Source organism: Tachysurus fulvidraco, chromosome 11 (genome assembly GCF_022655615.1).
Source record: "Tachysurus fulvidraco isolate hzauxx_2018 chromosome 11, HZAU_PFXX_2.0, whole genome shotgun sequence".
Lineage (NCBI taxonomy): Eukaryota > Metazoa > Chordata > Actinopteri > Siluriformes > Bagridae > Tachysurus > Tachysurus fulvidraco.
The window spans coordinates 19,040,034-19,055,483 of NC_062528.1; the positions used below are offsets into that span (position 1 = coordinate 19,040,034).

General features: G+C 37.7%; 1 protein-coding gene across 1 annotated transcript in view; it reads left to right on the plus strand.

Moving 5' to 3' along the window:
* Positions 1-781: 781 nt before the first annotated feature.
* Positions 782-15,450, plus strand: part of trpc4b (transient receptor potential cation channel, subfamily C, member 4b) — a 32,443-nt gene continuing 17,774 nt past the window's right edge. The window contains exons 1-2 of the mRNA XM_027160517.2: positions 782-1,440; positions 10,258-10,776. Of these exons, the coding sequence (XP_027016318.2) occupies positions 1,036-1,440; positions 10,258-10,776 (924 nt within the window). The 5' untranslated portion in view covers positions 782-1,035. The remainder of the gene's footprint in view (positions 1,441-10,257; positions 10,777-15,450) is intronic.

The window sequence follows — 15,450 nt, forward strand, 5'->3', positions numbered from 1 at the left end:
TGGGATCTATAGGGTACTTGTTTTTCTGTTATTGAGGTCTGAATTAGTAAAAAATCTAACTAAATCTAAAAATTTCATAAACAAACAAACAAACAAATAAATTTAATCAACTTTAATAACAAACCCAATCGGAAATGAGTTGACGTGAAACCTTTACATGTGATCACATTATTATTATTCATTAGTTGTGCATGGTCTTTACATGACTGTGTGAGTTTCCATAAGTTGTGTATATGTGTTGTAACTTTGCAGCAATAGTTTGGGGGAAGAACCACAAGTGTGTAAGGGTCAGATGTCCAATTAAATCTGTTTGTATTGTGTACATCTTTCGTATAGATATTTGAAAGTAGTGTAATGTAGGGATATCCATACCTTTAATTAGCTTTTAGCGTCATAAATGAAAGTTATGCAGCTTTCTAAGTAAAAGGTACAAAAGATGCTGCACTTTTTTTTTACCACCTGCTATTGCTATAATAGTAAGTCTACACAAAAGTAGGTTTACAACTCTTACTGTTTATTAAACTCCTTTTTTTCTCTATAGTCTTGTGAGGTTTGATTAGCTTCAGTAGTGAAATATATAGTAGTGATATTTATGCATAGCTTTTTAGATGTGTTTCCATGGAAATGTTGATGCTTGCGTATTTTTTTATTATTTTTTTTCTGAGTTCCCTTATTAAATGTAACGTGCTTTAATTAAAGTGATGGTGCCGTGACTCCAAATAAATGCAACACTGGATGTTGGAGTCACTCATTTGGGGGTTTATTTGTTTCCTGTCAGAGTTTGAACTCTTGCGCTGTGTTTCTTTGCCAGCATTGTGTGCGTGAAGGAGACCCGATGCGCCAACAAGTCTCCACTCTACGTAACTGGATTAAACCGAATGGGTGGATGTTATTTCAGTGTCTCGTGCGCTGCAGCGTGTGTTTATCTGAGCTCCACCACCACCACCACCACTTCTTCTTCTCATCCTCATCCTCCTCCTCCACCTGCGTCTGTCCGTTTCTCAGATGCATAGGATATCGAGCTGACCGGGTGCGATGGCGCAGCTTTACTACGGCGGAGGCGGCGCGAGCGGCGGCGGCGGAGGGAGCGCGTTCACCTCGCGCCGCGACCGCATCCGTTTACGCGTGGTGCGCGCCGAGCCCGAGCTGTCGGCGCTGGAGAAGGTGTATCTGAACGCCGTGGAGAAAGGCGACTACGGCAGCGTCAAGCGCGCGCTGCGTGAGGCCGAGATCTACTTCAAGATCAACGTGAACTGCGTGGACCCGCTCGGACGCACGGCGCTGCTCATCGCAATCGAGAACGAGAACCTGGAGATGGTGGAGCTCCTGTTAGCGCACGACGTGCATGTAGGTGACGCGCTGCTCCACGCCATCCGCAAGGAGGTAGTTGGGGCTGTGGAGCTGCTGCTCAACCACAAGAAACCCAGTGGCGAGAAACAGGTCAGAAGCTCCACTTCCTCTTACGTGTGTGTTTACTCTGTCAAAAAAATTTTTTTTTGATCATCATTTATTAACACAGTAATATCTAAGTCATCACTTCACCCTTAGAACTTTGTACAAAACAACATTGTACTTTTCCAAGTGTTACCATTAATGGTGCATCTTTTTTTGTCTTTACGCAGTAAAGTTGTCTAAATGCACCTTAATCACTTTACTACACTACTAAGATAAAAAAAAAATAAAGAAATAAATAAAGGTTCAGATTTATATTAAAGGTAGAAAACATATGAAACATATATTTTTGACATTATAAAATGAATACCAACTTAGAGACACTGGGGAAAAAGTCCAGTGTGGTACCTTTAATTCTGAGAACATACTGCAGTACAATGTACAGACTACTCAACAGACCTTTTTAATTTAGAGAGCAGAAGTTGTAGCACTTCTCTTTGGAATATTCCTTAATGAGGTAATAAGATATTATGCACTATAGCTTAATAAACCACAATAACAACCACTAATGGAGGAGCTTGTGTATAATATAAACCTTATTTAAGCTAATGAACGAAACCCCAAGGACCACTCAGTGTCCGAAAAATGATAAAACATTAATGTAGTTTGCGTTAGCGTCATGTTTTTCTGTTTTTTTTTCACTGTAACTATAATCATCAATGCTCTAATTAGAAACAGATTGACTTTGGATAATCTAATAATGAGGACGATTACAGTATATACTAACCATATACATAATCTTATACATAAACTATCCAATGTTATCCTATTATTTACATAATCAGCTACTGCTGTGTCATTTCCGATACAGTATTCTGTATATTATTGTTATATTACACAAAAGCCATGAGTATTCATTGGCGTGACGTTACTAAGGTCAAAAGTTATTGTATCATTTCCCATTGAAGACGTGTGTCTTTAACACACGTTATATTTGAATACACAGAAACAATCAATACAAATTCCACTAATAAAGACTAATTTCTTTAAATAGGCTACACACCATGAGGAACAAAAATATATATTCTTTTTACCTTGAACTCATTTAGAATATGAATGAATTTTAAGCACAGTTTGTAATGTATAATGACTTTTTGTAATGTATAAAGGAACAAAACTATAGTTGACTTGTTTGTGTCTCCGCTATTGTTACTCATTACACTTATAGCATATGGCAGACGCCATTATCCAGAATGACTTACATTTAATCTCATTTTTATACAACTGGGCATTTAAGGGTTCAGGGCCTTGCTCAGGGGACAAGCAGTGGCAGCATGGCAGACCTGGGATTTGAGCTCACGACCTTCAGGCCAGTAGTCTAACACTTTAACCACTAAATTACCACTTCCCCTACTTATAATATACCTTATAAAACATCATTAAGTAGCTTCAGAAGTTAATCTAATTTCATTCATTCATTCATTTTCTACCGCTTATCCAAACTTCTCGGGTCACGGGGAGCCAGGTGTCTTCAGGCATCGAGGCAGGATACACCCTGCACGGAGTGCCAACGCATCGCAGGCCACACACACACTCATAATTTATTTTTTTATTACTTTTATTTAGGATGAATCATGTTTTCCTTTATAATCACAAAAATGACATGATACAAACTTGTATCATTGCTTAATTAGGGATCATTTTAAGAATAATTTTTATATACAATAATAAACTTCACTCTTCTTCATTTTTCTACATCTCTTACTATCCAGTTATACATTATACACATGATATAAAGTACAAATCCTTATCACTGCAGCATGAAACATGTCTCTTGAGCCTTCTTGACATTTAAAGTATCAGCTTATCTGCAAGTGAATTTTAAGGTTGAATTAAATTTGTACCTTAAATTTGTCTTTTAAAGCTTTCAAGAGGATTTAAACTTCCACGAAGGGATAAACGAAATAATATATTTTTGTATGTCTACTTATTAGTTTAACTATTTTTAAAATAAAAAAACATGTGTAATACCATTCTGTTGTTGAATATAATCAAACAACACTACATGTTGTCATGTTTTGTTTTGAACGATCAATGTCTGAACTTAGGCCAAGTCAGTGAGTGTGTAATCAGTTATAACCCCTGAAAATAAAAATAATCAGTCAATGTACACAACATCTATGGTTAATTATAACCCTCTTAAATCAGGGTTTTCAACCCGGTTGTTTGTAAACCGGAAAAACGTCATTGTAATACAATACAGTATTCAGTCTGTAATGTTTTCTTCAGGACTAACATACTGTATGTTTTTTTTTTTTTTTTTCAATTCAATTCAAGTTTATTTGTATAGCGCTTTTAACAATAGACATTGTCTCAAAGCAGCTTTACAGAATATAAACATAGAACAAAAGGTAAACATAAGGAATAATATAAAGATTTAATATAATAAAAAATTCAAGATATATAGTTCACAATGTGTATGTACTGTATTTATCCCCAGTGAGCAAGTCTGAGGTGACTCAGGCAGCAGTGGCAAGGAAAAACTCCCTTAAATTGGTAAAGGAAGAAACCTCGAGAGGAACCGGACTCAAGGGGGAACCTCATCCTCATATGGGTGACACTAGAGGGTGTGATTACAAATTTTTTTAAATTTGTTTAATCCATACTCCGTCAAGGGTGTGTCCTGCCTTGATGCCCAATGACGCCTGAGATAGGCACAGGCTCCCTGTGACCCGAGGTAGTTTGCATAAAGCGGTAGAAAATGAGTGAGATGATGAGAGAGAGTGTTAATCCATAAAATCTTAGAAATGAAACAAAAGATCTAAAACACAAAACCATTTGGGTCTTGTGTAGCTTAAAACAGCAGTAAAAAAAAAAAACAGATAAGTAAACAAAATGAATAGTTGTAATGTTAACTTCAGCATGCCTGAAATCTCAGGGATCATTAAAAATGATACAGGATCATTAGTAGTGTAAACATTAACCAATCTAACTAAACCAAGCAAACTTTCCAGTGGTGAAGATATTCTTACTGTGTTGAATGAACACGTATGCAGATGGACAAATGAAGTACAGTAAGAGTTGTTAAGAGTTGTTAATGTCTGTTGCTGTAAGGGTTCTATTTAAATTGAGCATTTGTCTGTGTGCTCATGTTTAATATGTCTCGGTTGCTGTGATAATCTCTCCTATAAAGGAAAAAAAAATCATTAAGGTTTTTCCTGTCAGTTAAGGGTATGCCATGACAGTCATCACCACCACCACCACCACCACCACTAAATGTTATCATCTACACATCTGAAGTAGGAAATCCATTTGTATCCATTTCCTCCTTCCATTGTAACGCCGACGTACAGAATGGCCAGAAGCATCGTTTTCCCATTCTTAATTCCTTTCATTATCATTCACAGTTATTTAATCTGACTGGGTTTGACTTCTCTGGAAGTTAGACAAGAGCCGAGCGCGTGATTCTGAGAAATGAACAGGAAGGGAGGATCACTGAACCACTGACTGTTTAGAGGGACTGCAGATGTGATTCAGACAGCGGTTCTCTAGCACGGTGTCTCAATCGGATCCTGTCCCACTGCTATTCTTCTGACCTTTTGATATGCAAATCACAGAAATTAACATGTCTATAAATCACAAGCAGACGGATCGGTAGATGGGAGCAGGCTTTTTTTCTCTGTTATTTTTCAGTAGTGGCCAGTTCAGATTGTCATGTGTTATATGATGTGGCCCTTAACATATAGACTACATATTTCCTCAATTTAACAATAAACTGTCTCAGTACATTCCAGGTACATTTGTATAATTTATAAAACATAACAAGCCTTTCACTAAACCTACATTTTCTATTTATATCCATTACCAAATGATGTAATTAAATACTCATGATGAATTCAGATCCCCTTATTACCCATGTACCAAGAGGCACTAAAATGTGTTGCTTAATTAGAGATAATTCTTATATTAATTATTTTAAACAGTAATAAACTACACAAATAAAAATGTTATACAATTCTACACATTATATACATTTAAATTTGCACATGCTTATCACTGCAGCAACAAACCATCAAGGGTTTGTGTTTCAGGGCCTTATTAAGGTATTAAAATATACTATAGTGTTCATTTTAATGTTCACTTTAATTACACATTTGTTGTTTTTGAAGGATTAAAAAGTAAACTTTTCCACAGTCAAAACTAAACTATAATTTTAAAAAAATGTTAGCGTTCAGATTTAAAACATCATAATGGTATTTTCAAGATATTAATAAATATATATATTTTTAAGTGTCTTATTATATATATATATATTTAAGTATATATGAGTATATAAGTTTATATAGTATAAGTATATAAGTATATATATAAGTGTATATACGTTTATATTTATAAGTTTTTTAAGTATTTTTTTTAAAATAAAATTTAATTTAATTTAAGTAAGTAATTTTAAATGATTTAAAAAATAGAAGTGTTGGCAAAAGCAACAAATGGACAAAATTTTGGATTCAATTATTTATTTATTTATTTATTTATTTATTTATTTATTTATTTATTTACATTTTCACCAAGAAATACTTTCCCTATTGAAGTACTGGCACACTTGACTCATATGGGTCACTCACTGCCAGGCAAGAGTACCACATTTTAGCAACAAATCTATTATTTTATCTACCAAGATTTAAATTTGACATATTTTTCTTACTATATTTTATATGACATGCCGGTGTCACTGACTTCCAATCTCCCGAGGTACGTTTGAGAGTACGGATTGTGACGGATTTACAGATATAAATATACATATTGCACCATACAGCGGTGTTGAGTTGAGGAAGTAAAAACACTAACACCGAACTTAAACAATATAATACAGTTGTGATTATTTGCTGCATATTTCGATATGCTTGGTCATACCAGCCAGGAAAGACTCATTATTATATTTTGCTTTTGCCTGCTAGCTTGTCCTCATCTCTCTGGGAGTTCCATGGCTTCAGCTTCAGCATGGATATTGCAAAGAGATGTGCTAATCACCCCCGTCCTCTAATCACCACTTGTCTCTCAAATTCACAGGCGTGCTCTCTCGGGGGTTCTGACATGCACATGCATTCATAACATTTCTCCCCCACGCGCTTCAGGACCTATTCTGTTTGTCAGCTTCCTCTATTTCCATTTCTTCAAATTTTATATTCATTCAAACTTTTTCTCCATTGCTACATTTATCTTAATGGTGCACCTTCAAAATCACACACAAACATTTGTCCATCATAGAATCATGCTTCTTCTTCTTCTTCATCTTTTTCTATATACAAAAGCATGGCACAGATCATTGCATTCTGTGATACAACTCATATGAGGTGTAGATAAACGTCATCAGTGCATCAAGCTAGAAGATGGAGCCAGTTACTCAAACTGCTGAAAGATGCTTATAGTATTTTTTTGTGTGTGTTGTAGCGTTTTCCAAATTTCAACCAATTTATTTAGTGTCAAGTTCCACTCACTAGCTAGATCTGTGCTATCACCATAACATTTGCTTATACAGCAGTGGTGGCTCAAGCAGTTAAGGCTCTGGGTTGTTGACTGGAGGATCATTGTTTAAGCTCCAGTGCTGCCACTGTTGGGTCCTTGAGCAAGGCCCTTTACCTTCACTGCTCCAGTGGTGCTGTTTCATGGCTAAACGTGTGCTCTGACCCCAACCTCCATATAAAGTTAGGATAAGAAAGGATTTCACTGTGCTGTAATGTATACTGTATGTGACAAAATAAAGGCTTCTATCATAGTGCCTTTTTAATGTGGCTAAGAAGAAAGAATGTGAGGAGGAGCGTCCTGGATGTGAGGAGGAGCGTCTGGTTCCTTGGACTATCTAAGTCTGTGCTATCACATAGCATTTGGTAATTTGGCTTATTCTGTTCTCCAAACTCACATGACTCACAAGTGAGACCGGATAGATAAGGTTCTTGCCCAAGGACCCAATAGAAGCAGCTAGTAAGTGTCAGGATTTGAACTTATAACCTTCTAAGCAGTAGCCCAGAGCTTTATCCACGTAGCCACTGTTTTTTTTCTACCTTTTGGAAGATAAGCCAATTCCTCTGTGGTTTCTTCCTCACTGTGTTTGCTCACTACAGAGATACATGACTCATTGTGTCAAAGTGTCAATTTACAAAAAGTTTTCATTCAACACCATCATGTTCTCCAATAAATATTTTTACTATTAAAGTAATGCCACCCCTTTCCATATGGATCATTCAATGCCAGGCAAGAGCTCCACATTTTATCAACGAATCAATAATTTTGTCGACGACTTGCATTTTTCTAATCGTGCTTTATATGGCACTACAGTTTCACTCCCTTCAAACCCCCTGAGGTGCTTCAAACATAATTATCAACGTGGAGGGTCAGTGCTTTTTCTAGACCCATTAAAGCAGCCACTGCATCGTTTGGAGTTCATTTCAGTTGATGGTGTATGGGAGCTGAACCCCCTGAAGGAGATCTCTAACTGTCCGTGTTATATACGGTTCATAAGCTAATAATGATCGATTGTGATTAGCTAGTGTATTTGTGATTGATAGGGAGTGTGTGATGGTCATCTTTTTCATTTTGAAAAGCACAATTATTCTCTTTTGGACTCTCGGACATATGCATGGCTTGTCACCTTCTGGCTCTGAACTGATTTCAGCATAACTGCTTAGCTTACTGTAACTTTCTTCACTGAGTGATTCTCGTATCTTAGAAACATGTGCATGCGTTGAAAGTCAATACATTTTGGGGCGAAACTTCAAAGTGCATATAAGTGAGAGCACCTCAAGTAGACTGAGAAAGCTTCAGTAGCGCTGTTGGTGGATATCTGAAGCTGAATGAAGTGCGACGTTCTATGCAAATGTATGACACTTTATAAAGGTTTCACTCTTCTGAGAAACCTTCAGAACAGAGTAGGTGGGTTGCTAAAGCTTGAAGGTGCAGTGATATTTAAATAACATGCACCTTTTAACTATAGCGCAGACCTGATTTGTATTTCAGGACTGCACATATTGTCAACACCAGTTTATCACCCTGGTTGAAGGTTTTACTCACGTTGTTTGGGTGAATAGGCAAATATTTACTAAACGCACTGTCTATTTGTGCAAACTTGTATATACTGATGTTATATTTAAGAAGCATTCCAGCAGTGACACCTGTGACCATAATTTACCTCAGAGATTTTTGTTTCTTGAAGGGAGGGAGGACCTTGTGGTTCCTTGGATAGGAAGAGGACCTTGTGGTTCCCTGGATAGGAGGAGGACCTTGTGGTTCCCTGGATAGGAGGAGCTTGTGGTTTCCTGGGTAGAAGGAGGACCTTTTGGCTCCCTGGATAGAAGGACGAGCTTGTGGTTTCCTGGATAGGAGGAGGAGCTTGTGGTTCCCTGGATAGGACTAGGAGCTTGTGATTCCCTGGATAGGAGGAGGAGCTTGTGGTTTCCAGCGTAAGAGGAGGACATTGTGGCTCCCTGGATAGAAGGAGGAGCTTGTGGTTCCCTGGATAGGAGGAGGACCTTGTAGTTCACTGGATAGAAGGAGGATCTTGTGGTTCCATGGATAGGAGGAGGACCTTGTGGTTTCCCGGATAGAAGGAGGAGCTTGTGGTTCCCTGGATAGGAGGAGGAGCTTGTGGTTTTCTTAATAGAAGGAGGAGCTTGTGGTTCCCTGGATAGGAGGAGGACCTTGTAGTTCACTGGATAGAAGGAGGATCTTGTGGTTCCATGGATAGGCGGAGGAGCTTGTGGTTTCCTTAATAGAAGGAGGAGCTTGTGGTTCCCTGGATAGGAGGAGGAGCTTGTGGTTCCCTGGATGTGAGGAGGAGCTTCTTGATCCCTGAATGGAAGTTGGAGCTTGTGGTTTCTCGGTGAGAGCAACAGCTTATGGTCCCTTGGATGGTAGAAGGATCTTGTCTCAATTTGCCCCCACTATGGAGCAGGAGATTATAGCACTCAGAAAAGTGAGAAGAATTGTGATTACCTGAATGACAGCAGGTACCATTATTTCCCAAGCACATTGTTGCCTGGACGGGAGGAGAAAATTGCAGTCCCTTGAATAGATAGAGGAGTTTGTTGTATCCTGGATGGGAGCTGGACCTTGTGGTCTCTTGGATAAGAGGATGAGCCAAATCTTACAGTTACCTGGATGTTATGAGGAGCTTATAGTTCCTTGGAGCTAGAGCTTGTGGTACTTTGCATCGAAGCATGTGCTTTAGCTACTGAATGGCAAGGTTAGATGTTTAAGGAATTAGTTGAATTTGGTGACAGAACTGAGTAGTATAAGCTAAAATGAATCAGTGTGCTAAATTGCACAGATAAACAGCACAAACAGACACACACATATAGAACCATAGCTTAGAAGTTCCATAGCTTAGAAGTTTCACATTTTTAAGGGAAGTAAAGAAATTGAAGTAAAAAAAAAAATCCCACCTTCCTTATTGTAATACATTCTTTCACCTGATACTGTACAGTATATATTTTATATGCATTATGTGTAAAAAGCATGCAACACTATCATCAGTAACAGCATCCCAAAACAGATTTTACATCATGCTGTCCGCTATTTTTACTCTCCCCAGGTGACATGATGGTGTTAGTCTGGAGCCTTGATTAAGTCTGTTGTATATAAGTGATTCTATTAAAATTTGATAGAACATTTATGTGATTTAGCAGGATTATTAGTAAATATTCCAACTACTGTAGCTACGTGTTCCAGCTCTCTGGATAAGAGTGTACATCAAGCATGCTAAATAATTTTAAGTTTATTGTCATAGAGTTGGCAAAAGGAAATAATTCTTGACAGCCAATTCTGTGTTTCATCCTTCACATGTTGCATGTCTTTCTCATTTCTCACCAGGTTCCTCCTATCCTTTTGGACAAACAGTTTTCTGAATTCACCCCTGACATCACACCCATCATTCTCGCTGCCCACACCAACAATTATGAGATTATTAAGATGCTGGTGCAGAAAGGTGTGTCAGTGCCTCAGCCCCATGAGGTGCGCTGCAACTGCTCCGAGTGTGTATCCAGTTCCGATGTGGACAGTCTTCGACACTCACGCTCACGCCTTAACATCTACAAGGCCTTGGCAAGCCCATCACTGATTGCACTGTCTAGCGAGGACCCGTTCCTGACCGCCTTCCAGCTCAGCTGGGAGCTCCAAGAGCTCAGCAAGGTGGAGAACGAGTTTAAGGCAGAGTATGAGGAGCTGTCTCATCAGTGTAAGCGCTTCGCTAAGGACCTACTGGACCAAACACGTTCCTCACGTGAACTGGAGCTTATTCTCAACTTTCGTGATGATCTTAGCCTCTTGCAAGAAGAAAGCAACAACGAGCTGGCTCGGCTTAAACTGGCCATCAAATACAGACAGAAAGAGGTGAGGCAATTCTCGTAGGAATATATGATATGGTTATAATTGTTTATGTCATAATTCAATAAAGGTGCTTAATGAGATTGTGAGGAGGAGAATGAGAGACAACAGATTTTTAATATTATAATACACAAAGTCCAAAATGTAGTTTAAACCACTTTTTTTTCCAAAAAAATGATTCAGTCATATGAACAGCATTCTTAAAAATATCCCTGTAAGCACACGAACGTAAAAACCCGAGCACATGGAAAAAGTATGCAATAAAAATAAAATCTCTCTTGTGAAATGCCAGAAGAATAATGTAGAACAAATTTAAAACTTAGATTTTTTTTAATATAATTATCAATATAATAATTAGAACACAAAAAGGGGGACACGGTGGCTTAGTGGGTAGCAAATTCACCTCACACCTCCAGGGTCGGGGTTCGATTCCCGCCTCCGCCTTGTGTGTGTGGAGTTTGCAGGTTCTCCCCGTGCCTCGGGGGTTTCCTCCGGGTACTCCGGTTTCCTCCCCCGGTCCAAAGACATGCATGGTAGGTTGATTGGCATCTCTGGAAAATTGTCCGTAGTGTGTGAATGCATGAGTGAATGAGAGTGTGTGTGTGCTCTGCGATGGGTTGGCACTCCATCCAGGGTGTATCCTGCCTTGATGCCCAATGACGCCTGAGATAGGCACAGGCTCCCCGTGACCCGAGGTAGTTCGGATAGAGCGGTAGAAAATGAGTGATTGAGAACACAAAAAGGAATAACATGGTGAGCACGAATGATACACAGAATAATATCACATTCATAACACGCAACATTGCAATGGGGTGCACAAAGATTTTCAGAATACATGGTGATGACGTTTAAGCCTATGGATACTTTTTTACACGGTTTTCAAGCTTGATCTTTTTATTGATTTGTTCATCGTCTTTTTATTGACTTCTCAAAGTATTCAACAGAGGGCAAGTCTGTCTCACACCCTCATGATCGGCCTGTGGTTCCTGCCACTGCCCTTTGTGTGTGTTCGGAGTTTGCGTGTTCTGATTCAAGAGCTTTGTTTGGCTTTCCTTTACAGTCCAAAGACATGCCTCGTAGGCGGCTTGGCATCTCTAAAATGTCTGTAGTGTGTGAATAGCTGTGTGATTGTGTTGAATTGTGCTCTGTGATGGTGCCCCCAGTCCCCTGGTATAGGCTCTAGGTTCCATGTGACCCGGTGTAGAATAAATACAGTGAAAACGCATAGTTAAATAGTTAGATGGATGAATGGAAGGATAGATAGATAGATAGATAGATAGATAGATAGATAGATAGATAGATAGATAGATAGATAGATAGATAGAACCTCCTAAATGATCTGTGTAGAATTCTGCATGTTTTCTAGCAAATATGATTTTTAAGATGTTTTTTTTTTGTTTTGTTTTTATGTTATGCAGATACATAATATATGTGATTAGCCCTGTGACTAGAAGTACTATATACCTAGAATAAAGGCAGAATCTGTGACTGCTCATGAAGTTTGCAGCTTGATCATTTGTACACTCCAGAATAGAGATATGAAAGCAATCCACACCATAATTCTCTTTGGTCCTATGTCTCAGTGGCTTAGAGATTACATAATGGGCACTTATTCCCCTCAGACTCTTCAGATTTATTGCTGTGTGACTTATTGTGACTTCTTAAAAACTGACCTTCCTTTAGGGTCATACTGTACCAGGGTCTGTTTAAGATACTTTTTTAAACCTTTTGGCCTTTTTAATCACATATTCTCTTACACACTTTCAGAGATTATACTGTTCAGAAAGAAAAAGAAAAAGAAAAAAAGAAAAAAACATTATGGTTTCCATTATGGGTCATTTTCCTTGTTTGTGTTTAGGCTTCCAGTTAATGATTTTATCTACACTTCCTAGCAGCCATTTACTCTTCATGGTAAAGTTAATTCTCATTTAACTGTTTCCTCTTTTTTCTGCCTTTTTACTGCCAGTTTCTAGGGGTCTAGGTTTTTGAGTCTTTGTTCTCAAAAGGATCAAATATCATAAACAAACAAACAAACAAACAAACAAACAAACAAACAGACAGACAAACAAATAAATAAAGGAATGAATAAGTGAATGAATGAATGAATGAATGAATGAATAAATAAATAAATATTACATTTTTAAAGAATATTCTTTGACCTTTTTTTAAAACAAAATCTCTGCTTAATTTTCTGCTTAATTTCTTACTACATGGTTTCTCTGGCCTGTACAGAACACTGCAGATGTCATAGCTTCCTCTCAAGTTAATTTCCTTTCAACATTCATATGTCTTTGAGCAAGAAAATCAACAAAATAGGCTTAATTTTCGGCCCCCACAGCTAGAACTGATGACCGCTGCCATAAGCGGTGCAGTTAGCCCCTGCACCATCGAATAAAAAAGGTTCTTCAATGCAAAAAATAATGTTAACTTTGTGTCAAATCATAATAGCCAGCTTGTAATGATGGAAGATAGCAGGCTTGTGATTTTTATTCGACAAAAAAAAAAAAAAAACGTCAAATCATGCACATAAAGACAATCTAAGAAAATGTTTTCAATGCTTTCAAACAGGAAGTAGAAAACAAAGATTAATTCTTGGATTTTACACCACCTAGAAGACCCCTGGTTTGTTTAGTCTCAAACGAAATGGATGTTCTGGAAAGACTCAGGAAAAGAGTATGAAACTCCTACAGGAATTCTTAGTAAATAAATAGTATTGAATGGGAAATTCATCAGTTCCATTTAGATTACTGCAAGACAATGTGCAATGGCAGTGTGGCTTGAAATGATATTTAACTCAACAGTCAGTATACTGTACATCAACGCATATCAATGTACAGTATGTGGTGGCTCAAGTGGTTAAAAGCTTCTGCTTTATTGATCAGTGTTCAATGCCCAGCACTGCCAAGCTGCCGCTGTAAGGCTCTTGAGCGAGGCCCTTAACCGTCTCTGCTCCAGTGGTTCTGTATCCTGACTGACCCTGTGCTTTGACTTCAACATTTAAAGTTGGGATATGTGAAGAAAGAATTTCACTGTGTTAAATGTACAGTATATGTGACAGAAATAAAAGCTTCTATTCTTCTACATAAAGCACAAAATAGGACATATAGACATAAGCACTTTAAATCCAAATACCAAAGATTAACAAGCTATAAATGTAGCTGTGATGCAGTGAAGATAAAACCCTGAAGCCAGGATAGTCATTTCTGCTCATTTCCGCATGAGGACACACCCTCTCACATTATCACATAAGGAGTCAGCAAAGAAATTGCCACAAGCTGTGCTACTTCCCACCATAGAAAATGATGAAACCCATTTTTTCCTACATTACACTCCATACCAAAATTCACTCCATGCCATTTTTAAAACACAAGATTAATCTTAATCTTTTTTTTTACAACAGAAATTTGATTTTGAAATTTTAAATAACTTTATATATATATATTTTTATTTGTCTTTGTTGTGAAAAGAACATCTGCTATCCCAGAACACCAAGTCTAAACTCTCATGAGCTCCAAATCTGGCACAGATTCAGTCCAGATCATTTACAGAGACTGGGAAAAAAAACGTATAGCTTCTGATACCTTTGCTTGAATATTCACCACTGCATAGCTGTAAAACGGCCAATTTAAAATGCCAACAGACATAAACGGATCTCATGTATTCTGGTGCACTGAAGAGTTAAAGTGGGCTAAAATGAATGAATAGAGCTTTTTTTTAAGAATGGACACACAGACAGTAGTTGGGATGTTTGCTGTAGTGTTGTTGAGTGTGCTATCACCATAAGATGAACATTCTGTATTGTACAGCAAATCTTTAGTTTCTGGCCATTGTCCAATTCAATTACACTTAGTCATTATTTGGAACATTACATATATATATATATATATATATATATATATATATATATATATATATATATATATATATATATATATATATATATATAATTTTATATTATATAATAATAGATGTAATAATGTATAGTAATATTAATAATACTATTTATTTATTTATTTATTTATTTATTTATTTGTATGACTCATACATTTGACCACATAATGATAGTGAGTACTTGAAAAAAAATTTCAATTACTGAAATAAATATTCTAATGATTGCATAGTTCCCTTGCTAGCCTTGCTAAAATACAGTATGCATACTGTATGCGAGACACTTTCTGAGGAAAAGCTGATCAGTTACTTGAATACCATTATTCCTGTTATTATGCAAATTACTTCATCAAGTTTCAAAACGGACTAATGTAAAATTGGCTACGTTCTGGTTCGAGAATCTGAACCAAGTTGAAAGTGAAAGTGACGTGACATACGGCTATGCACGGTGACCCAATACTCAGAATTCGTTCTCTGCATTTGACCCATCCAAAGTGCACACACACAGCAGTGAACACACACACACCGTGAACACACACCCGGAACAGTGGGCAGCCATTTATGCTGCGGCGCCCGGGGAGCAGTTGGGGGGTTCGGTGCCTTGCTCAAGGGCACCTCAGTCATGGCCGGCCCGAGACTCGAACCCACAACCTTAGGATTACGAGTCAGACTCTCAAACCATTAGGCCACGACTTGCCCACAAACCATTCTAAACTATTGTAAAATAAGGATTAGGGACTTGATCATCATTGTATACAATACAGTGAAATGTATTGCGGTAGTTCTAAAATA